The sequence below is a fragment of the Schistocerca serialis genome, chromosome 3 (assembly GCF_023864345.2).
Source record: "Schistocerca serialis cubense isolate TAMUIC-IGC-003099 chromosome 3, iqSchSeri2.2, whole genome shotgun sequence".
Taxonomy (NCBI): Eukaryota; Metazoa; Arthropoda; class Insecta; order Orthoptera; family Acrididae; genus Schistocerca; species Schistocerca serialis.
Window position 1 is genome coordinate 892984792 of NC_064640.1, and position 25137 is coordinate 893009928.

The 25137-nt window shown below is 39.8% G+C and overlaps 1 protein-coding gene across 1 annotated transcript in view; it reads right to left on the reverse strand.

Moving 5' to 3' along the window:
* The window catches only part of LOC126471136 (uncharacterized), a 260530-nt gene that overhangs the window by 55958 nt on the left and 179435 nt on the right, over positions 1-25137 (reverse strand). Inside the window, exon 9 of the mRNA XM_050099226.1 lies at positions 12514-12613. Coding sequence (XP_049955183.1) covers positions 12514-12613 — 100 coding nt within the window. The remainder of the gene's footprint in view (positions 1-12513; positions 12614-25137) is intronic.

Here is a 25137-nt window from a genome sequence, read left to right on the forward strand (position 1 = left end):
GGAGTGAAGTAGAAAGAGACTTATTACAGTAATCAGGGCTGAACAGAGTAGAAATAGAAGTGATACAGCCAATAATTGATATCAATGTGGGAGGAATTACAGATATAGCATTATTAGACTCTGCCACAAGTTTATCTGCAATTTCTGAATCTTTCTGGCAGCAAATTAAAGGTTTAGGATTAATAGAATTACTAGTTACATGAGTCAAAATTAAGACAGCAACTGGGACATGTAGCAAGCCCATCAGCAGAGATGTATTACCGGAATTTAATAGTAATGAGTATCGTTTTGATATTAGTTGCTTTGTGGTGAAGGGTTTGGCATTGAATGTAATTTTGGGTATGGACTTCTTGTACAAATACGACTGTAGCATTTTTTGTAAAGGACAGAGTGGTAGAATTTGATGCTGGTGGAAACACGAAGAATTAAATTTAAAGGGGAGTTAAAAGGGGGTGAAACAATGACTCATTTACAAAGGATAGATGAGGTAGGTGATGAAATGTGCACTGAATAGCAGATATATGACAAAGTAAATGAAATGGGACATTTAAATAAGGAACAAAAGGTGCAGCTTATAGATTTATTGTGTAAACATAAGCGTGTGTTCACTGATAGACCTGGAAAAGTTGTAGATTTCAATTATGTTTTGAGGGTATCACCACATGAAGTAATAAGGGCCAAACCTTATCCTGTAGCAATAGCTGATAAAGAGGCTGTAAGGGCCAGGATACAGTTGTTGAAATGGGGCATACTGGAAATGGGGAGGAGTGAGTATTGTAATCCAATAATAGTGGCGAAAAAGAGGGATGGTTCTATAAGAATAGTATTGGATGCAAGAAAGCTAAATAAAATAATAGTCAAGGAAAATGATCAGCCAGAGAACATGAATGAGCTACTGCTAAAAGTTTATAATGCTAAAATTCTGTCAAATGTCGATTTGACTTCAGGGTTCTGGCAGGTGCAATTGGCTGAAGAGAGCAGAAAGTACACTGCTTTCTTATTTGAGTGCTATTTACAGTAAGCAGTAGTTTTTGTAGCAGTTTTTTTAAGGGCTTTAAGTCATGTGTTGGGTGATGAACTAATGACAAAATTGACAGTGTATGTAGATGAAATTTTGATGATGAGTAGCAATTGGCAAGAGCACTGTCAGCTGTTGGAGGATGTATTCAAGGCTATATCTAAAGGGGGAATGACCCTTAAGTAAGTGTGAATTTTTTCAAGCAACATTACTATTTCTTGGTCCTTTCTGTATTGGGGCAGACAGCTCAGATTACGGGATAGGGGCAGTGCTATTTCACGAGGGGGTAGTAGATGGGAAGACAGAGCACAGGGCAATAGCTTTTGCAAGCAGAATGCTGTCCAAACATGAATTAATGTATGGTATCTCAGAGAAGGAACTTTTAGCCATAGTTTTTGGATTTCAGAAGTTCAGGATATATGTGGAATGTAGGAAATTGATTGTTTACACAGACCATAAGGCTCTGAGCTATTTGCAAGAATGTAAGCTGTTAAATAATAGACTCATGAGATGTACCATGTTTCTGCAGCAGTTTAACTATGAGATAAGATATGTTAAAGGCACAGACAACAATGTGGCTGATGCCTTATCAAGGTTACCTTTCATTGGAGAAGAACATCAAGGGAGTGGAGACGAGAAAGAACTACAGATATTGTAATATGAAAGGAGTGGGCAGAGAGAAGGAAATCAAATCCATCTGTAAGGACATGAGGAGACTTCAGAATGGGGACCAAACCATGAAGTTTATCAAAACAAACTTTGGAAGTAAAGAACATGAAAAAATAGCTAAATATTATAGAATTTATAAGGGGATTTTATTTAGGCGAAGAAATTTTGACAAAGAGGACTGGAAGGTATGTTTTCCAGATGAGCATGTGGAAAAATTAATCAATTACATCCGCCTTAGCCATGGGCATTATGGGGCTCAGAAATGTTTGGAAATACTGCAGGACTATGTTAGTTTTAACAACATGGCCAGGAGGGTAAAGAGACAGTTGGCTTCTTGTGAAAAATGTCAAAAAGTGAAGTATAATACTACTGCAGTACAAGGAGAGATGCAGAATATTGTTCCTAAAAGAAATGGTGAACTGCTGGCTATTGATTTGTTTGGGAGGTTGCCAACAGCATGTTCTTTTAGCTGCTGATGTATTCTCAAAGTTTGTAAAGCTGTATCCACTGAAAAAGGCCACTAGCCAGGATATAATTAACAAGCTAGAGAAAGATTACTTTGTGAATGTGATAAAACCAGAGAATGTTCTGTCTGATAATGGAGCACAATTTGTATCTAGTGTGTGGGGGAAGTTTATGCAAAGATCTGGGATAAAGCATATAAGGATTTCAGTGTATCACCGTGCGGGAAACCTGGCTGAGAGGTATATGAGGGAGCTGGGCAGGCTATGTAGGACATATTGCAGTAAAAAGCATAGCAATTGGGCATAATATATAACTGTGTTTGAGGATCTTATGAACACAGTGAAGAGTTGTGAGACAGGATTCTCACCCTATGAGCTCATGAAAGATATCAAGCCAGACAATCTAATAGCAGAACACATAGATTTTCCTCCATCTCAAGGCTTGGCAACTCAAGAGAAGATGCAGATGGCCAGACAGCAAATGTTAAAGAAAGGACACGAGAAACACAGGAGGCATGGAGAAAGGTAAAGACAACAAAGTTCAAGGTGGGAGATAAGGTGCTGGTGAGGAACAAGAAAAAATCCAGTGACATTGATGGTGAAATCAAAAATTTATTTGAATTATACCATGGACCCTTTGAGATAACTGGTTGTCCACACCCTAATGCATATAGATTGGTATATCCAGGGTCCAAAGAGCTATTTGGACTGAGAAATGTAACGCAGTTGAAAAAATATGTGGTGAAAGAATAAAGGGTAAGGAAGTGAGAGATTCCCATGCACACTATTGTCTAGTGTGTTAATAATATAAAAATTAAAAAAAGAGGATTATTTGTGTTACTGTGTATGTTGCAATGCCATTGTTTGGTGGTCAACAAACTTCATTATACTGTATGTATTTGCATTAAGTGAATCTGTTGACCAATGGATTTGCACAACTGGTGTGGGTGTGATAGAAGCCTTGTTGAAAAAGTCATATGGGAACTGAAACCTACTGCATATATATTTGTGTATAAGTGTGTGGAGAATATAGGAGGGAGGAAATCTGCAAATAGTTTGTTTAAAAAATAGTTGATATTTTATTAAAATTTCTAATGTATCTGTGGCACCTGGAGTTGATACTGGTGCGTGGAAATAATTAACTTGCTTATTATAAGATGTTAATGAGGGAAGTGAGGGAAAGAACACCAATGGCTAAGTGGATGCATGTAAAAGTTTTATGACCTTAGTGAGTTTGTTTGCCATTTATGACAAACTAGTTATCCATGAAAATGGCAGAAAAGAATGGGTTTCAAGATATTGCAAACTATTATGTGAAAATTGATATAGGAATTCATGAAAAAAAATTTTGAGCTTGTTTAAGTACAGTGATACAGCTGTATGGGGGCTTAAAAACATAAGAATCTTCATCTGGGAATAAATTCTCTTGTTGGGGGGGGGGGGGGGGGTATAGCAATATGTTGGAGCTCCTGATTTGGGAACATTTGAGGAATGAAAGCTCCTGATTTGGGAACATTTGAGGAATGAAATAGAATATATTTAACTATGGCATGTTTGTATTTGATTTGTGTGCATGTTTGTCATTTGTATGAACCTCAATAAGAGCTGATCAGTGAACACAGGATGTTCCAGGGAGGGTTTGGATAGCCGTACTCCTTGGAAATGTGGGTCTGCATGTCTAGGAAAGATTTATGAGAATTTGATTAAATTTTGATAGGATGGCTTGGCTAACGAGAGGAAGCACAGTACTGCTGGCTGACAAGTTTGGAAAGCCTGCATTCCAATGCATAAAGCTGTGAACACAAGGATCTGGTTACAACAACCTCGTGCAACTACAGAAACAACTGTGAAAATGTTAATGTGCAGTGAGTGTGCAACCTACATATAGACTAACATGGGCATTTATATAATATAAATTTCTTTGCATTTTGCCAGCCCAATCAGACTCAATATGAGACTATCTAATTGTATATTTAGGTTGGATACATTTTCGGATAATGTTTGTATGTTTTCTGATGACAGTATTCACACTGATTAACTCACCACTATAACACTGTTCTACATGTTTTGGTGCCATTATAGTTATAATTAAAATGTTTTTATATATAAAGTAATATGGGTTGGCTCTGTTTGGTGCTACTTCATGTTGCCATTACTAAGGTAATGTCTCCATGAAGTGGGGGTATGTAACGTAACAGGGGATAATATGGAGCTCTTTCAAGTAGTTCATAATTTAAATTTAAAGCACAGCAGCAGAGATAATATGTTGGGTAAAATAGACTGGAAAATACTTGTTTCGTGTTTTGATGGGCGCTGTAGTTCCGTTGCATAGTGTTTTGGTTTTCTTTTAATTGCAACAAATTATAAAATTGTGATGATAAGTGTGTAAAATAATATAATGTCTTTAGATTTAAGTATTTACATCTTATAAAAATTGTAAACAAATTGTGGCCATGTTTAGGGATTATTTTGACTAATGTAGTGTCACGTGACCCGACTCAGGACTGTGGATATGAGCGGAAAAATCGGGTCTTCTGTCGTTGGCCGTTGTGGTGGCAAGTTGGGAGTGGCAAAGTGCCACTAGTGTAAGCATGGACGCCAGTATATGTGAAGGAACAACGAGAAAGTGTGTAGGTGTGAGATAAACAGTGTACAAATTGCACCGATTATTTTTTATACAGATCGGATTTATTTGTGAACTTAAAAATGCGTGGCCACAAAGTTAAAGTGTTTCTTTTGAATAAATAAGTTTCAATCTGAACGTGTATAGTTCAATTCACTGCTGTTCAAAAGCTAGCCAATATATGACTCAATAGTAGGGGTGCAAATGCAACCATTCACAACCAACCCCCTTTGCAGATGAGCCACGTGAAAAATAGGAAGTGAACGAGCCCAAGTACAGTTGCAAACAACATTTGACAGTCCTCACAATCCATATGTAGCATTTGGCTTCTCTTGAAGTTGCTTTGTACAGCTTAACTGTATAAACAAGTCTTTGTCAATTAAACAATGCTTTAGCATTTGTCTTTGGACAGCAACAGACACCCTCCTGATCAAATTCAGCTAAATGGATTTTGACTGATGAAGGTTCTGTCTTCATGCTGTCTTTTGTAGTCCTTGTTAAACACTTCCGACCTATGTGAGTATCTTGCTCTGCATCAGGGACAGTTGCATAGGAGGAGGGGGAGGGGGGAGAGCAGTTGTTCCTAGAGAGAATTCAATTAGTTTACGAATATGGAAAGGACCTGTAACCACAGATGTTGGATTTTTATAGCCTGAAATACTTATTATCACTAAAAAGATACAAAACTGATACAAAACACACATGAAGTAAAGTGTAAAATATAGCAGAGTAACGAAAAACTTTATGAGGTGGTTAGAACTGAAACTACTAAAAAATAATTGATTTAAAATCACTTTCTTTTCAAGGAATTTCATTCTTTGAAGATGTATGAAAATCACAGTATAATACTCGAGTTATTGCAGTGTATGACAGTAAACATGCAGAAGTTCTCTAAAGTGAGGGAACGTCTGTTGATATACAGCCCACACTTGCAGTTAGAAAATCTTTTTCACAAATGTACATTATGTTTAGCAGAATATCAATAAATACAGAATATTGATGTTTTCGTTTCAAGACCTATATCTGGTACAAGTTAACAAACATCAGTGGATCAACGATAATAGTAAGCTGATGAACCATCAATTTTTTTTTCAACATGTACTAATAAACTCTTCAGTAAAATTGTTGCATTTTTCTAGAGGCAGATGCATTGTTCATCCTTGCCAACATTAAAAGAATGAACTGTTGTCGTAAATAAACACAAACATGTAAAAAATTAAGTAAAATGTTAAAAATGGCACAATCCTTGAAAAATTAAGATATAATGTGTTACCTATATGATAAGAAATGCAAAAATTAAATTTACATTTCTGTGACCAGAATTTTCAGATTTTTAGTACTTGTAAACAATAGATACCTCATAAAGAAAGAAATATTATGTCAATAAACTCTGGGCCTTAGTAATAAGCTACAATAAAATGAAATGAAGGCGCCAATTGACCAAGTGACAAAACAAGTAAATATATATACATCCTATATCTACATCTACATCCGTACTCCACAAGCCACCACGGGTGAATGGTGGATGGTATCTCATATAGCCATTCATCATTCTATATCCTGTTACACTCGCAAATGGAGCGATGGAAAAATGACTATCTATATGCTTCTGTAGGAGCCCTAATTTCTCTTATCTAGTCCTCATGCAATGTACGTTGGCAGCACTAGATTCGTTCCACAGTCAGCCGCAAATGTCATTTCTCTAAATTTTCTCAGTAGTGTTTCAGAGAAAGAATGTCATCCCTGGGAAGAACAACGTGGGACCAACAACAGATGGCAATACTTTTGCCAATCTGGTTTACCAGTTCACTTGCTCCTTCATGTACACTACTCCGTGCTCTGGGCTCACTGGTCGTACTCTGTGTCCTATACTCTTCAGTGTGGCACCTGGGGTCACAACATAAAATGAAAGTGTCCTGGTGTTCATTCCATTCTTCTTTACCCGTTGTATTGCTTGGCGTCAGTTTGGCATTGACTTACATTTTCTGCACCTGGCCCAATCACTGTTTTCTATATATGTTATATGGTATTTCTTTTTTGTTTTCTCATGTGTACTTGGGCGTGTAAAAATAATTATTAGCTTCAGTCTATTGTTTCTTTTCATTCAGTGTCACACCCGATGATGGGAATATAACAACCCACTACCGATCATTGTTTAAGCACTAGGTGAGGGGGTGAGCAGGCGACACACACACACACACACACACACACACACACACACACACAGGGAGAGGGAGGGAGGGAGGGAGGAAGGGAGAGAGAGAGAGAGAGAGACTCAATTTTAATTCTGAGTTGCAGAAGTTCCTCCGACAGGATTATAGGGAGGGGAGGGGGGGGGGGGGGGAGATGATTTCCTAAAATTAAGATTTTATGGCACCCTGACAAAAATTATATTTTCAAGACCAGCATAGATGGCATACAGTTAACATTTCAATTGGACTGTCATTATATTCATGGATGGTTTAGTCTAAAACAGATCAAGGTGCACTTTGTAAGTTGTGTGTGCTGCTCTGACCACATCTAATGTGTGGGTTACATAAATCCGTAAAAATACATGACTGACTTAAAGATGGAGTTGAAAAGCCACGTAATTTTGTTAGCATTATAACAAACCAAAGTAAGAGAGTTGAAGAACTAGCCAATGAGTCTTCAAAATTAGTACTACCTAACTGAGTTACGTTGTAATCAGTTTTTTCTTGCATATTTTTTTACGCATTACACTACTTGCCTTTAAGACGAAAAACAAATTCAAATTCTGTTTTTGATGTTTTATTGCAGTTTAATCAGGTGACGACACACTGATGAAACATTTTGAAAGTGCCTCTAAAAATGCCACCTACATTTCTTTACAAACTCAAAATATTTATATTCTGAAACAAACTGTAGTTTTACGTTATGCACTATTCTGCAAGTTTTGCATGAGAGAGAGCAGGATGTAGTTTCCACACAATCAATTTGAAAATTGATGCTGAAGCTTATGGTAGTTGTTCAAATATGCAAAGTAAGGGAAATGTTATCCACACAAAATTTTTAATAGGTAAATGATTAATTCCAAGAACAAGGCTGAGGATGGTACCAATCAAAAATAAAAGGTGGGAAAACTTGGAATCTGGGAATGTGAAAACATTTTTCACTATAATTATATTGTTAGATTGTTTATGTTTATAACATTGATCAGGTACAGTAGAAACCAAAAGGAGAAAATGATGAGCAGATGACAATGCCCTCAAAATTTTTAAATCACATCTATGGAAACAATGATCTGCACCTATTGGCACAAAGGCCTGCTCCATGTGCTGATTTTTCTCTTGTGACACTTACATAAAAGAACCTATGATATGTATCACACAAATCATTTATAAGTACATGGAAGGATAGGTTAAATTCTGTATTCAATATGTTTCAATAATAAGATTCCTTTTGAAAGGTAATGCCATGGTTTTTGCAAGTTTTCACATACATCAGGTGCTTTTTTCAAAGATTTAACTCGTGTAGCAAGTACCCTGTCTCCGAATACTTCCTAGTATAATGTGAAAGGAGTTTTGCAGTGCTTTTGATGTGAGATTCAATTTTTCTTTGACAAAATCTGACGTACCTACTGCTTGTTTGTGTTTTCCTCTTTTATCTTCAGAAATTACGTTGTGCTCATTCCTTTTTAACAGAATATGGCATATGAATGACTTAGTCACATCAAACATTGCAAGAAAGGAGGACTGACAAATCTGAACATGTTGACCATCTTTATTTTAGAAGCAAGTATTTGTAAATTTTCTTCTGAATGAGTCTGTGAAAGATCTTATCACTTTGCTTATAATGTGAACTGACACATAGCAGCTGGATGTCTTGTATCACCTAAATTCCAAAATTCTTCATGTATTTTCAGTCTTTCAGCATCAGTGAAATTAAAGCTCCATCAAGCATTTTGAGCCGTCTTTTGATTTAACTGACCATCCACGGATGTATTTGCCTTGTGGAGAATAGTATGTTTTCTCCGATTGCTATCCGGTTTTTCCACCATTTGTTTTTCCACTTCTCAGGTTGGGCTACTGGCATTCACCTCATTCCTTGCCTCGAAAGTTTCATTTACTAACAGCTCTCAACTATTATTCCCAGTTTTCGTACTGTCCATATCTAAATTTTCCATCTGATTGTTCCCTTCCTCCATGATTACATTTAACTGCCACCAGCAGTGATTTGTTCCTCAATATTTGGCAGATGTGCAATATTTAAAGATTTCTGAAGAAAGGGCAAAGGGTGGTTCGATAATAAAGTTAAAACTATAAATTACAAAGGGAATGTAATGCAAAGGCACAAGATTTATAAATTAAATACACGACCTTAAATTTACGACGTAAGGATTAATTACAGCTCAAACTTCCCTCCATTTTGATAGTTTTTTGGAGAAAGGAATATTCTACCTGCACATTCTATTTGTCCATATTAGCCCCTTCCATACCATTGTATAATACTGAGAAAGATAATACTGAGGAGAAGACCAGAAAATTGTGTTGTTTCTTATTTAGGTATAAATAATTGTTATGCTTTTAGTGCAGAACTATTGCTTTGCTTTAATGTTCCCTGAGCTGTACATACTATAATTGTCATCACTATCATTATTTGTTGCTAGCTGATAATTAGGATTCTTTAAGGAATTATAAGACGATAAACCCAAATATAAATTACTACAAATATGAATCACTGGATGCGTAGAACAATTTGTCAGCCATATTTCCCTGCAATGTAATTACTGAGTTACGCAGAAGTAAATGCCTTTAACTCAGATGATGATGTTTGGTTTGTGGGGTGTTCAACTGTGCAATGCCTTTAACTCAGAATTATACTGTCCAATGCACTTAAATATCTATATTTAAGCTATTAATTCTATAATGGAATATTTGCTGTGAATAATGAAACATAACTTAATAACCGACAGCATATTACGGTAGGTAATTGAACTTGAATTCTCTTGCAGTGTCTGGTATCAGGTACCATGGAGGTTGAATGCCCACCAGAGGAGATGGGCTTAGATGGCCGTTAGGGAGCACTGTGGCCGCACAGTGCTGTGCTCACACAGCAAGAGTGCCACCATCTCGCCTCATGAGTACAGGGGCCAATCGCATTCTAAATGCCTGCTATATATGTGCCGCCCAGTGTACAGGTGATCAGATCAGTGCTCGCTCTTGATATTGTCAGATCTACCTTTGCTGTGCTAGGACTGCTTGATAACTGCTTTGCTTGTCACTCAGTTACTCTCTTTGGCATGTCTTGTGTTTGTCTCTCCGCTGCCCTTAGCACTTAATGTCACTGTTGTGGCGAAGTTCTTTGGGTAGTGCGTCGTTGTAATCTAGGTCATTTGTCCTTGTCTCTGTCTGCTGTCTTGCCCAATGGAACAAAAGAAGTTTGTGACACTTCTTTCTACTATGTGCATATCCGATTAATGAACTGTATTGCTAAATTAAAATCTCTCTCTCATTTCAGATTTGATCAAAATAAAGGGATTCATGGAAAAAAAGAAAGAAAGACAGAAACAAAAAATCTCAAGCTGTAAAAATTTATGCAGACGATGACGTCAACATAAAACGATGCATCTTTTATTTGCACCCGTGTGTTATTATATACTCTCCATATACACTAAAAACTTGTACAATGATTTCCAATATCTCCTCTTTAAAGTTATCACTTTCTCACTTACCATATCTGTAGCAGTGCATGTAAAAAGTTTATAAGAAGTCAGGAAAGCACTTCCGGTTCTCAGGTAAATATGGCTTATTACACTCAGGACATTTACTTGACAAGTTAGAAATATTTGAGAGTAATTGCTGCTGCCTGGTAGATGGAAAATTATTCCATTTAATAATCACAAATAAAAATATATTAGTGTTTACATTATGATCCTCATCAGTAGCGATCAAAGCCATCCTTCCTCTCTCTGTTGGAAATTTTTGAAGTTTTTCATGATGTTACAAACTTAGTCATGCTACAGCTCTTCAGCAAATTCTTTTTCTAAGAAAATGCTGATAGAAATGTCAGTGACGATTAAAAAGATAAGGAGTCGATTCTGAACAGTACTACTAAAAACGCACTAATAATATTTGAAATGTTTTCAACATTGTAATCTATGACATGCAGCTGAATACTGTGGCCTAGCTTTGTACATTCATCGAAAGTCTATGTCATATATTTAACTGAAATACACAGGAAGTCTGTTCAAAAAATTCAGGAACTTTGTCCACAATTTTTTTCTATGCTTACTTTTTACTTGTTGTGCATGGTCTCCTTCGAAATACTCGCCTCGACAATCGATACACTGCCCCCAACGCAGTTTCCACTTCCAGAAGCAGTCTTGGTACACCTCTTGCTGGATCGCGCAAAGCCCTGTCTACGAATTCTCTTTTATCTCATCTATTGTTGCAAATCTTCATCCTTTCAATGGGTTTTCAACTTTGGAAATAAAAAAAAAAAGTTCGCAGGGGCCAAATCTGGAGTGTACGGAGGACGAGGCAACACAGTCATTTTGTTTTTTGTGCAACAGTCACGCACCAACAGGGACGAATGTGTGGGTGTGTTATTGTGATACAAGAGCCATGAGTTGTTTTGCCACATTTCAGGTCATTTCCTTCTCACATTTTCTCACAGGCATCACAACACGTCCTGATAGTACCATTGATTAACAGTTTGTCCTCGTGGCATGAATTCATGACAAACTAATCCTTCAAAATCAAAGAAAACTATCAGCATGGCTCTGACATTTGACCTGACCTGATGAGTTTTCTTTGGTTTAGAGAACCTTTCCCGACCCATTGTGAAGACTGCACCTTCAGTTATGATTCTATTAAAGGAACATCTCATTCTCATTTGTGTGACCCAAAAGCTCTTCACAGGTTGCAAGGTGAACGTCTTTCTGGTCCTGACTCATGAGTCATGGGAAAAACTTGATGGTAACACGATGCATTCCAAGATGCTGTGTCAGGATTTCATGACTTGATCCAGCTGAAATGTTACTTTCTTCTGCAATCTCTCAGGCAGTTAGTATTCAACTGGCACACACAATTTGTCGATGTTCCTAACATGGGTGTCATCGGCAGACGTCGAAGGGCGTCCTGAATGAGGGTAATTTTTAACTTCGGCCCAAACATTTTTAAATCGTGTGAACCAATACTAGCACCAAGTAGGGACTAAGCTCTCATCACCGTAGGCTTCCTTCATCATCTGGCGAGTTTCTGTAATGATTTTCTTGAGTTTCATACACAATTTAATGCAGGCGCATTGCTCCTCTAACCCTGCCATCTCGAAATTTGCGTACTGTGACACAATGTTCTATTCAATACAGCAGTGAACAATACCTAACAGACAAACAACAATGAAACTTACAGCAGTTACACAGCAGTGTGCAGGGAAGCCAACCACCATTCCGCTCCAACACACCATTGGCGCAAAATTATGAATATTCCAAAATTTTTTGAACGGACATCATATGTATGTGGGAAGGGGTATAAGGTGACCTTTCTACATACGGAGTGAGCTTTCATAAAATATGACAATCCAGAGAATATAATTCAGCGAAAACGGGCAAAAGTTTTTCAGTCAGCACAGATTTGGTCATACAAAAATATAATAGAAAGAGAAACGAATTTCGATAAATTTAAAACTGTAAACATTATTTTAGTTAACCATCCGGATCACTAACTAGGAAATCATTATCCATAAGAAAGAAAAATTGGGAGTGATTAAACACTTACCGTCTTGAAACACTTGATGAAAAGAAATCCTGCACATTGAAAGTGAAATCCGAGCATGAGTTTGCTGCGTTTGATGCAGTTGAGGTGGACCGCGAGTGTCCTGAAAATAATAATTTCATTTAAAATGGAAAAAATATTCTTTCTGTGTTAGCTAATGGTTTTTTCCATAATTCATGTAAAAGTTATTATATTTATAGGCAAGACATATGAAAAATGTCATTGGTCGGAACTGACATCAACATGCAGATGCCTGAAGTGGCATGGACAAAATTCACATCCAAGGAAAAGTGTTTCTCATTCGCTCAACTTCATTTTCCAAGTAGCACAGCTTAGGCAAGTCTAGGGAAAGTGCAGTATTTCCAAAGCTACTATCGTCTTTCGCTTGGTTCACAAGTAACTTTTTGTGTATTATGTGACCAATGTACTTCATTTAGATGAAGAAGCCCCACGAAATCTTTATAATGTGACCATTCATATGTATGAATCAATTAGTTATATCTTCTTCCAACATGTAATTTGTGAGGTACAGAAAAATACTAATAGATCTATAAAGAATGGTTTGAGTGAAAAAAGATGCAGAGCTTTTTGTCTCCTTTCAGTATTATCTGTATGTTGTCTGATTTTCAGTACACTTTTTGAAAGGTCAGCATTTATACCAACGTACAAACATAGTGAACTAAATTTTTATGAAGCTCTTATGATTCCAAATAACTACAAAATATGGAACGGAAATCACAAAAATAAAACTAATTGAAAGTGGGGACTACGAATAATTACTTGAATTTATCTTCCAATATAGCAGAAAATGTAGTGTGTAAGTAGTGCTAAAACAAATTGTAAGGTTATTTTTGCGAACTAAAGTGATAAATCTCTAACTAGAAGGGTTAGTATACTATCAGTTAAATAGTAGAGGAAATTAACGACAGAAGATTCCTGTAACTATGAGACAATAAAATGCAAAGAAATATGAAGTGTGTCACAAGCACAAAGGAAAAATAGGAACAAATAAACAACTAAATATTTCAAAACACACAGAACTAACTAGAAAGTGAAATACACAACACTTGACAAAAAACGTTAAGCACCCACAAGACATGGACTGATGTCAATAGGACTTCGTACCCATGCACACCATAGGCAGGTATGTAAATGATTGAAGTTGCAGTTCTCTGTGGCACATACAATGGCTACCACAGTGCATTAGGACTGTTTGCATTATGGATTGTTACCAGGCAGGTACCATATATAAGAGGCATAAACAGTGTCAGGACGACGTGTGATCACTGTGAAGGACATGGAGATGTTGCATACTTATCTGGAACAAGGGCATTGGGATGTGACAGTGGTCCGATGTTGCGACTGTGTGGAAATGTGAGAGCAGAGTACCTCAAGGAAGGATTGCCACACTGTGCACCGAAAGTGGATGTATTCGAAATATCTTATGAAACTTTATTGAAAATTTACTGTGCAATTTCTAGAAACAATCAACTTATTCAATATCATTGTTTACAGCCAAAATCATCACATCTCATATGCAAGGTGTTTTTCAGAAATCAGTGAAATTAAAAAGTTGTTTGTCTGGCTATATGGCCTGCTGACTAAGTTGTTTCTAAATGTTAGACTTAGATGTCTCAGTCTTGTGTAATTTCTTAAATTTGTTGTTATCACAATAGACCGTTAAAACTGCTTGTTTGATGTTGTTTGTAAATCACATTTAATGGTGTGTGTGTGTGTGTGTGTGTGTGTGTGTGTGTGTGCGCGCGCGCTTTACTGTAGTTCATCTAAACTTTTTGTTCCAAATTCAAATTGCATATAAAATATGCAGTTTTCGATCATCACTTACACTGCCAGACAAAAAGAGTGGAGAACCCACAAGGAGAGGAATAGCAAAATGAAACTTAATGGGAGAGACGTTGTGTGATGCTATTCCAGTGATTACAAAATCAAGTCAAATTCATTAAGAACTTAGAAGTATGAGCCCACATATCAGTACAAGGTTGTACCCCCTTTGGCCTGGGTGCATGCAATAATTCGGTTGGGAAGAGAGACATTAAGGTGCTGCATCCTCTCCACAGGAAAACTGGCCCACAACTGTCATAACTGGTATTTTGGTATTTTGGATATTGGCACTGGCGCAGAGTTGACATCCAAGCTAGTCACACACATATGTTGTATTGGGAACAGATCTGGGGATCTTGCTGGTCACAGGAGTACCTGAATATCATGCAGACATACTATTTTGCCATCAGAGTTCGCTCAATCACTACCATTTTGTGACCTGAAATCATACCCAATGGTTTCACACATCGTAATGACAGAATAACACCACTGTGTAGAGTGGATTAGGCCAACAGGGTTAAAGGGCAAAACTAAAACGTCATCAGTCCCTCAATCCCATCTATATGTGTCAAGCCGGGAAGGGTCCTCAGAGAGAAAGGATGCAGAAATCAAGTCCTGATGAACCTGATTGTAACCATGGATCAATAACACCAAGAGATAGAAGCAACCAGACTCCAGAGAGTGGCAAGAGGGTGAGGGTGGCTGAGTTGCTCCACCCACAAAACAGCGGAAGGCTCCTCTGACATGTAACACTATGGGAGATGCACCCTCTGCATCCGAGCAGTGTTTCATCACCCTACATTACCACAAGAAAACTAGCAACAAGGACAAGTTGATAAAATGTATGGAAAAGAGAACAATGACAACGACACAGTTAATCAATGACACACGAAAAAGAATAAGAAGAATTAAAAATGTGGGAAGTCAGGAGCGAGGCCAAACCACTAAGCAAGAGCAGCCAAGGGCCCGCTGGGTCGGAGCAAGCAATGGGGCAACTCTCCAATCCCTCAAGCAGCCAAAGAGGCCACTCTGCCATACCTCACAGAGAGGAGTAGAAACCACCATCACATGTAAAACTTAAAACCAGATTGGCTACTTTGACATTGTACGCCAGCACCAGAAGCAGTGTGTCAGCAAGGCTTGACCATAAGGGGCCAAAATTGGGGCAGTCCAGTAGGATATCCTCCACAGTCAGATGGGCATCACGTCAACAGTGGGGTGAATCCTCATTTCATACGGTGTGCCCATGGGCCAGTTAAGTGTGACCAATACAAAGTCAACAGTGAAGCACAAAGAAACGACTGCAACACATTTGTGGTCCCCTTTATTAGTCGCAATCTGGTCAGAGAAAACAAGGGTACATCAATCCATGTTCCAAGTTTCCAACAATTTGCAGTGTAGAGTCGACCGACGTTCCAGTTCTGGTAACCCGCCACCCAAATATTCAAAATTGGCAACCTGGCAGCTAACTTGCCCAACTGGTCAGCATGTTCATTCCCTGGGATCCAGACAAAGACATCTGACATCCAACTTGATGCAGGTCAGAAAAGAGATCCTGGATACACACGACAAATGGGTGTTGAGGGCAGCACTGGCTGGTAGTCTGAAGACTACTCAGGGAGTCACTGCTGATTAAGAATGTCTCGCTAGTGCAAGAACGAATGTGACGGAGAGCTTAAACAATGGACACCAATTCACAATGAATTTATTTTACTATTTTTATTTACACATCGTGTTCCTTAGTACCAAATTGAGGAGCAATTCTCCAAGGTCATGGAACATGTCAGTACATGCAATTACAATATAAAAGTAATAACAGATAAAACTAAATGTTCATGAGCCCAAAACAAGTCTGCCCATAAGTTTAAGTAAACGCAATCAACAATACAATGAGAATCAGCTTAATTTTTCACGGAACTCCTCGACAGAACAGAAATGACCCATGAGGAAACTCTTCAGTTTCAATTCAAAAGCGGGTGGATCACTGCTAAGTTTCCTGAATTCAAGTGGTAGCTTATTGAAAATGGATGCAGCCGTATACTGCACACCATTTTGCACAAGAGTTAAGGAAGTCCAATACAAATGCAGGTTTGATTTATGCTGAGTATTAACAGAGTGAAAGCTGCTTATTCTTGGGAATGAGCTAATATTGTCAACAAGAAATGACAGTAAGGAATATATATATTGAGAGGCCAATGTCAAAATATGCAGACTCATGAACAGGAGTCGACAAGAGGTTCATGAACTTACACCACTTATTGCCCGAACCGCCCGTTTCTGAGCCAAAAATATCCTTTTAGAATGGAAAGAGTTACCCCAAAATATAATACCATACAACATAAGCAAATGAAAGTACGCAAAGTAGACTAATTTTCGTGTAGAACGATCACTCACTTCTGACACCATTCGAATAGTAAAAATGGCAGTATTAAGTCTTCGAACAAGATCCTCAATGTGGAATTTCCATGACAGCTTACTATCTATCTGAACACTTAGAAATTTGAACTGTTCAGTTTCACTAGTCATATGTCTGTTCTGTAAAATTAAAACGTCAGGTTTTGTTGAATTGTGTGTTAGAAACTGTAAAAAATGAGTCTTACTGTGATTTAGCGTTAGTTTCTTTTCTACAAGCCATGAACTTAGGTCATGTGCTGCACTATATGAAACAGAGCCAATGTTGCACACAACATCCTTTACTACCAAGCTAGTGTCATCAGCAAACATAAATATTTTAGAGTTACCTTTCATCTAGAGGGCATATAATTTATATAAATAAGGAACAGGAGTGGCCCCAGCACTGATCCATGGGGCACCCCCCACCCCCCACTTGACAGTACCCCACCTAGACCCCACATCACAGCCGTTATCAACACTGTGAATAATGACCTTTTGCTGCCTGTTGCTAAAGTAAGAGGTGAACCAATTAGTATTCCGTAATGGTCCAACTTCTGGAGCAATATTTTGTGATCAATACAATCAAATGCCTTAGTTAAATCAAAAAATATGCCAAGCATTCGAAACCTTTTGTTTAGCCCATCCAGTACCTCACAGAGAAGAGAGAATATAGCATTTTCAGTTGTTAAAAGACTTCTAAAACGAACTGTACATTTGATAGCAAATCGTGTGATATAAAATGATCAATTATCCATACATACACAGCCTTTTCAATAACTTTTTCAAACACTGATGGCATAGAAATAGTACTAAAATTATCTACAGAGTGCGTTCCATAAGTAATGCGACCAATTTTTTTCTGACGCAACGGTACACCACAACATGTTGTAACCGGCTGGGCTAAGTGGGGGGGGGGGGGGGGGGGGGGGGGTGTTAGCTTCAAAACGCTCTTTGTCTCATTCGGCTACGAGCTGCCGGAGAGTCAGGACGTGCGTTTCCATCAATCACGTTTTGAGTTTATGTAACACGGCACAATCGATCATTCTGTAGAGCAACGGTACGCTATCAAATTTTGCATTAAACTTGGGAAGTCCGCCACCAAAACGTTTCCATTACTTCAGCATGCCTTTGAGACCGATTGCTTGTCCAAATCACAAGTTTTCTGATGGCACAAGTTGTTCATGGAGGGTCGAGAGGAGATCACCGACAAACCTCGCAGTGAACAGCCATCAACCGCACAAGTCTATGTAAATGTGACGCGTGTGCGCGATTGTTTGAACTCTGACAGACGGATGAGACTTTACTTGATAGCACAAACTCTAAACATGTCAAAAACAACCGTTTTCCGCATTGTGAACAAAGATTTGAACATGAGAAAGGTGTGTGCCAAACTCATCCCAAAAGTGTTGAACGACGAACAGAAGCACATGCGAGTGTTTCGGTGCCGAAAAATGTTGAAAATATGTGAAAATGATCTTCATTTTTTAAACTCAGTTATCACTGGTGATGAGTCGTGGATTTTTTTGTACGACCCTGAGACAAAAAGGCAGAGTTCAGAGTGGCACACCCCATCGTCGCCCCATACGAAGAAAACATGCATGAGCAAGTCCAGGATCAAAACCATGCTCATTGTCTTCTTTGACACCAGAGACATTGTCCACCACGAATTCATACCTACCGGGACTACAGTGAACTCAGTTTTCTACTTGGAAGTGCTCAAAACACTGAAAAGGAGGGTGTCGCACTGCCGAAGCGACATCAAGGACACGTGGAAAGTTCACCATGACAACACGCCGAGTCACAGCACCTTCATTGTCAACGACTTCCAGGCCAGGACCAAGACTGCATTGGTTCCCCAGCCTTCCTACAGTCCTGACCTGGCTCCCGCAGATTTTTTTTTTTTTTTTGGGGAGTCGTGAAAGGAAAATATTGAGACACGATTGAAAGCATTCAGGCGGATGTTACATCAGCTCTAAAGAACATTCCAGAAAAGGCATTCGGAAGTGTATTGACGCAAGAGGGTGCTATTTTGAAAATTTTTGATTATTTGCACGAATATATTCAATAAATGATTTTTTATGAATTTTGTCGCATTACTTATAGAATGCACCTTGTACATTATCCCTTTTTATAAAGCGGCTTTACTATTGAGTACTTTAATCGCTCAGGAAACTGACCATTCCTAAAGGAAATATTACAAACATAGCTAAATACAGGACTAACATGTGAAGCACAGTACCTTAATATTCTGCTAGACACTCAATCATAACCATGAGAGTCCTTAGTCTTCAATAATTTAATTATTGACTCAATCTCCCTCTTGTCTGTATCACAGAGGAGTATTTCAGACATCAATCTCAGAAAGGCATTTGCCAAAAAAGTTATATGATTTCCTGTAGAAACTAAATTTTTGTTTAATTCACCAGCAATGCTCAGAAAATGATTATTAAATACTGTACATATATCTGATTTATCAGTAACAGAAATATTTTTACTGTGAACTGACTTTATATCGTCGGCCTTGTGCTGCTGACCAGTCACTTCCTTCACAACTGACCATATGCTTTTAATTTTATCCTGTGAATTAGCTATTCTGTTTGCATACCAATACCACATACTCTTTGCCTTCATAATAACATTTTTAAGCACCTTACAATACTGTTTGTATTGGGCTGCTGTAGCTTGATTGTGACTACTTCTAACATTTTGATGTAATTCCCACTTTGTTCTATAAGATGTCCTTATCCCACTAGTCAGCCACACTGGCTGCCTATTACTGCTAGTACCCCGTTTAGAACGTTCTAATGGGAAGCAACTCTCAAAGAGCATGAAAAATGTTTTAAGGAAAGCATTGTATTTATCATTTATGTTATCGGCACTATAAACATCCTGCCACTCTTGTTCCTTGACAAGGTTTAAAAAACTCTCTATTGCTGTTGGATTAACTTTCCTACATAGTTTGTAATTAAATATGACACTGGTTTGAGTACAAAAGCCTTTTAGAGTTAAAATTTGTGCGTCATGGTCTGAAAGGCCATTCACGATTTTTACTAACAGAATGCCCATCTAGTAACGAAGAATGAATAAAAATATTGTCTGTGGCTGTGCTACTGTTCCCCTGCACCATAGTTGGAGAAAAACACAGGCTGTGTCACATCACATGAATTTAGGATATCTACCAACATCCTTTTTCTTGCACCATCATATACAAAATTTATATTGAAGTCACCACATATAACTAGTTTCTGGTACTTCCTACAAAGTGAATCAAGAACTCTCTCTAGCTTGAGCAGAAATGCTCTGAAGTTGGAGTTAGGGTATCTATAAACAACAACAATTAGAAGTTTAGTTTCACTAAATTCTACTGACCCTGCACAACATTTAAATATCTTGTTTCGTGTAGTGTCACGATACGTCTATGGCATAGTTCACTGCACCCTGCAGGTGTGTAGGCAAAACAGGTTTACCCATGAACCATAGAGCCACCAGTGTATACTACTTCTGAACCAGAAAAGCATCAAGGACAGTCAGGAACAGGCAGCAAAAAACCATGGCATCAACAGTGTCTTTCAGTCCAAAGGATAGGCCGATGTAGATCTAAGGACGGCGTCCACACCATAGGGGCATACGCAATTGCTCCCAGACAAGAGACGACAGTGGGGGAAGTTGCAGTTCAGAGCAGAGACACTGTATGCAAACTGTGATTGTGACTCCAGCCCTGGGCCTCTGTTGTGGGAGATGAATCTCCCTACCACAAAAAATGGCATGTTTGTTAGAATACTCAGGGAAGCATCGAATGTGTATCACATTGTTGAGCAGTAGTTGTTGGCACCTGATCTGCACCCCAACAACCATGAGCAGGCTCTTCAGAGGGCTGGTCTGAAAGGCACCTGTCACACACGGTGAATCGGGTGCAGCATCTGCAATGGGGAAGGCAATGGCAAGCCGTAAGCCAGGCTTCCATAATAAAGACAGGACAAGATCAGCACTTTGTAAAGCCACAGAAGTGTAAAGCAGCCTGCACTCCAGCTGGTGTTACTGAGGCAGCAAAGAGTGTTAACATGTGACCAGCATGTTCACTAAGTTGATGAAAATGGGGAAGCCATGTAAACTGGGCATTGAAGAGTAGTCCCAAAAAAGTCATATGACTCCACCACACTGAGCAATTAGTCACCAAGGTAGAGTTCAGGATGTGAATGGAGTGTATGACAGTGACAGAAGTTTATGACGCATGTTTCACTGTCTGAAAACCAGAAATGCTGGATGAGAGCCCAGGACTGCACTTTTTGTACGGCACCCTGCCGTCAAGTATTCAGCAACATTCAACAGTTGAGGAACCATAGTAAATGGAAAAATTATCAGCCTACAGGGATGGCGACACTGTGGGCCCCACAGCTGCAGCTATACCATTGACAGCCAGTAGAAAAAGTGGCACACTCAATACAGTCTCTTGTACATGGGTGACACTTTATGAAGAACCAAGCTGAACCCAGAAAGTATGGTGTGACAAGAATTTGATGCAATGAGAATGAGATGATGATCTATGGTGTCATAAGCCTTTTTCAAGTCAAAGAAAATAACAATAAAATGTTGATGCTGGGCAAAGGCTGACTGAGTGACAGACTCCAAGCATGCCAAATTGTCAGCAGTAGAATACTCTTGGCTACAACCACCCTGTGACAGAGTCAAAAGACTGAAGTAGAAACACAGCCACTGGCTCACCATACATAAGAGCAACTTGTGGACTACATTAGTGAGATTAATTGCATGATAGCTGTCCATCTCAAAGAGGTGCTTACCCAGTTTCAGTACCAGGACAATCACGCTGTCTTGCGATTGAGATAGGAACTCGCTCTCATTCCAGATACTGTTGAAAATAGCAAACCTGTGACATTGACAATCCACCGTTAGCTTTTGTTTTGTTTTACTTTAGGGTAGAAAAACAACGACAGTCGTACGCACCCATGTCAAAATTTAGAACACGGAGACAAAGAGAGCCACCATAGAGAAACACAAGTCCTGAACTAAAGATTAAATGTCCTTTGCCATCTTGCTATGACAGATAAAAAGTAAAATGCGGTTGACAGGCCGCACGTCGTTCGCTAGAACGCCCAGTAACTCAGATGGTGAACACAAATGAGAATGTAAGTGGTTAAAAAAAGGGCATTCCGTCAGGAAATGGTGGACTGTCGAATATTGAGGGCAATGAGCACAAAGTGGAGGGGGAGCACCACTTAACAAATGGCGATGGCTACAAAGACAGTGCCCGATACGCAACCTTGGTAAAATGATCTCATCATAGCAAAAGGACCGAGAGGAAGTCATCCATACCACTAGAAGCGTAATTCATACAAACTTGTTCCCATGACGGGAGGACCAGTGGTGATGCCAAAGTCACACCACCTACTGACAGATGGCAACACAGAGATCATCAGAGGGAATGTAAGAACTAGCGGGCTGAGACATGAGGACAGCAGCCTTGGCTGCAGTGTCAGTGGCCTCGTTTCCTCTCAGACCGATGTGACCAAGAACTGACATAAACATCACAGTGTCTCCATCAAGACTGAGCAAGTGACAGCTTTCCTGGAACCGTTGCAATAAGGGATGGATGGTGTAAAGCACACAGAGTCTTTGAAGGGCACTGAGAGAGCTGGAGCAGATGACACAACTGATAAGCCTGTGTTGCTGGATGTACTGCATGGCCTGATACAGGGTACAGAGCTTTGCTGTAAACACTGAGCAGTGTTCTGGAAGATGATACCGACAAACGTTGGTGCCAATGACTAACATACACCCGACACCACAGTCAGTCTGAGAGTCATCAGTGTACACAAAGGCACTACCACAAAGTTCCGTGTGAAGGTCGTGAAACTAAAGGTGAAGGAGCAAGGCTGGAGTAGTGTCCTTAGAAAGTGAATGAAATCCAAGGTGAACACAAGCCACCATACGAAGCCAAGGTGGTGAAGGGTTCACACCCATCGGGAAAGTGGCAGAGCAGCAAACTCTACAAGATAACAGAGAAGAGGGATGCGCACCATACTGGCAATCAAACGAGTCGTCAAAGGAGGTGGTATAGGATGGGTGGCTACACATGGCAGACAAATGGCATGCTGAGCAGAAAGTCACAGTGGTAGGACAGCGGTAGTTCGCCAGCTTCTGCATACACACTCTCAACCAGCCTAGTGTAAAAGGCACCAGAGACCAAACAGATGCCACGATGATGGATAGTATTAAGATGCCGTAAGAGGGATGGACATGCAGATGCATAAACAAAACACCCATAGTCTAGTTTCGAATGGATGAGGGATCCGTACAAATGGAGGAGGGTGGTTCGATCTGCTCCCCAGGAAGTACCATTGAGGACATGTAGGACGCTGAGGGACCTCATACAGCGAGCTGCCAGGTAAGACATGCGAAAGGACCAAGAAAGTTTCCTATTGAGCATGAGCCCCAGAAATTTCATAGTTTCAAGAGAAACAGGCCCAAGCTTCATAGATGGTGGAAGAAACCAATTGCGCTGCTAGAAATTCATACAAATTGTTTTGTCAGAGGAAAAACAAAAGCCACTGTTGATGCTCCATGAGTGAAGAGAATTGAGACATCGCTGAAGATGCTGCTCAATGAGACAAGTCCGTGCAGAAATGCAATAGAAGGCAAAATCGTCAACGAAAAGGGAGCCAGAGATGCACAGCAGAAGACAGGCCATTATAGGGTTCACGGCGATAGCAAAGAGGACGATGCTCAGGATGGAACCCTGATGCACACTGTTTTCCTGGATAAAGGCGTCCGACAAGACAGAACCCACAAATTTGGTCTTTTAAAAATTCCTGAAGGATATGGTGTATACTGCCACGGAAGCCCCACGTGTAGAGGGTACGGACGATAACAGTCCTCCAGCAGGTGTTGCAGGCTTTCTCCAAATTGAAAAACACAGCCACAGTCTGGGATTTCCACAGAAAACCAAATCCATACTGTGCAGTGGTTAGTAAATTGCAAGACTCAAGACGCCATACCAGCCAGGCATGACTCAAATGTTCCATCACCTTGCAAACACAGCTGGTGAGAGAATTGGGGTTAGTGCCCTCTGCCCATACGCAGTTGCACATATGAAGGAGAAAATGCTTGCTCACAAGAGAAAGGTGCTGCAACATCTGAATGCGAACATCACCTGGCTCTGGGGCCGAGGATATGGATGAGATGAGAGCATGATCTACCTCCCACATAGTAAAGGTGGCATTGTAGCACTCACTATTCTGAGAAGCCCAAGCTGTCTCCCCTTGTTTCTGCTCGACGACAGCAGGGTGATAGTGGGAGGAATCTTCACAATATGGTGGCCCAAGGTGTTGGAGATAGCAATAGGGCCAACTATGACATTGCCTGCTACTGTCAGGTCGGAACTTGGGGAATGGATCCTGGTCCCAGAGAGCCATCTGAGGTTGGCCCAGACGATGGAAAATGGAGTGGAACTGTTAAAAGAACTAGTAAATGAAATCCAGTTAGCTTATTTGCTCTCCTGAAGAACGCGACGACACTCTGCACCAAACTGTTTATTACGAATGCAGTTTGCTATCGTACAATGATGGATAAAAATGCAGAGAGCACTTCTCTGTGTGTGAATGGCGTCGCAGCATGCCTCAGTCCACCAAAGCGGACCGGGAAGAAATGCGAGAGCTCAAAGCATCTGTGAGGATGCAATTTTGTTTCCTGGAGGCTGAGTACAAATGGATGCTGTGATTCTAAGAGCAGCCATAAATCCTCTTTGTTGGATCAATGACCACGAACATCCTACTGAAGGAGAGTCATAACTAGGAAAAAAATGAAGGGGTGTCACCACAGTGGCTGCCGAGTGCCATCCGTCGAAGACTTGCTGCTACAGAGCACAGAGGCAGGAGGATCCTACTCCATGAGGTCTACACAGAGGCATCAGCATTCTCCTTCTGTCAGTCTCCAGGGCAGAAAAACAGCTGGTGGTGTATACCGGCAACATGAAGGTCAGCTGGGCAAGGATAACATGTGGCGGCACCGTTTAAGATGATCTACAAGTCAGAGAAGGAGAAGACTGTTTCCCTTTGTGTGACCTCTTGCAGCCATTCCAGTTGGCAGAGGAAGACTCAGATGCTTATTCGCTGGAGGGACGTGGGAAGTCTTCACAGGAGTATTCCTTCTGTCCTTTCTGGCCTACCGGTTGTGTAGCTGATGACTTTGCCCCGTGAGGTGAGAGTTTGGTGGTTTGTGGCACAGCTGGAGGAGGAGGTGGGGATGCTACCATGACACTAGGTGATTTCACAATCGTGGTGCTAAATTTGAGGTTGCATGTCTGCACAGCCATTTCATTCATGGAGCGAGATGCAGCAAGAACAGCACTGTATGTGCCAGATGGTAGAACACAAG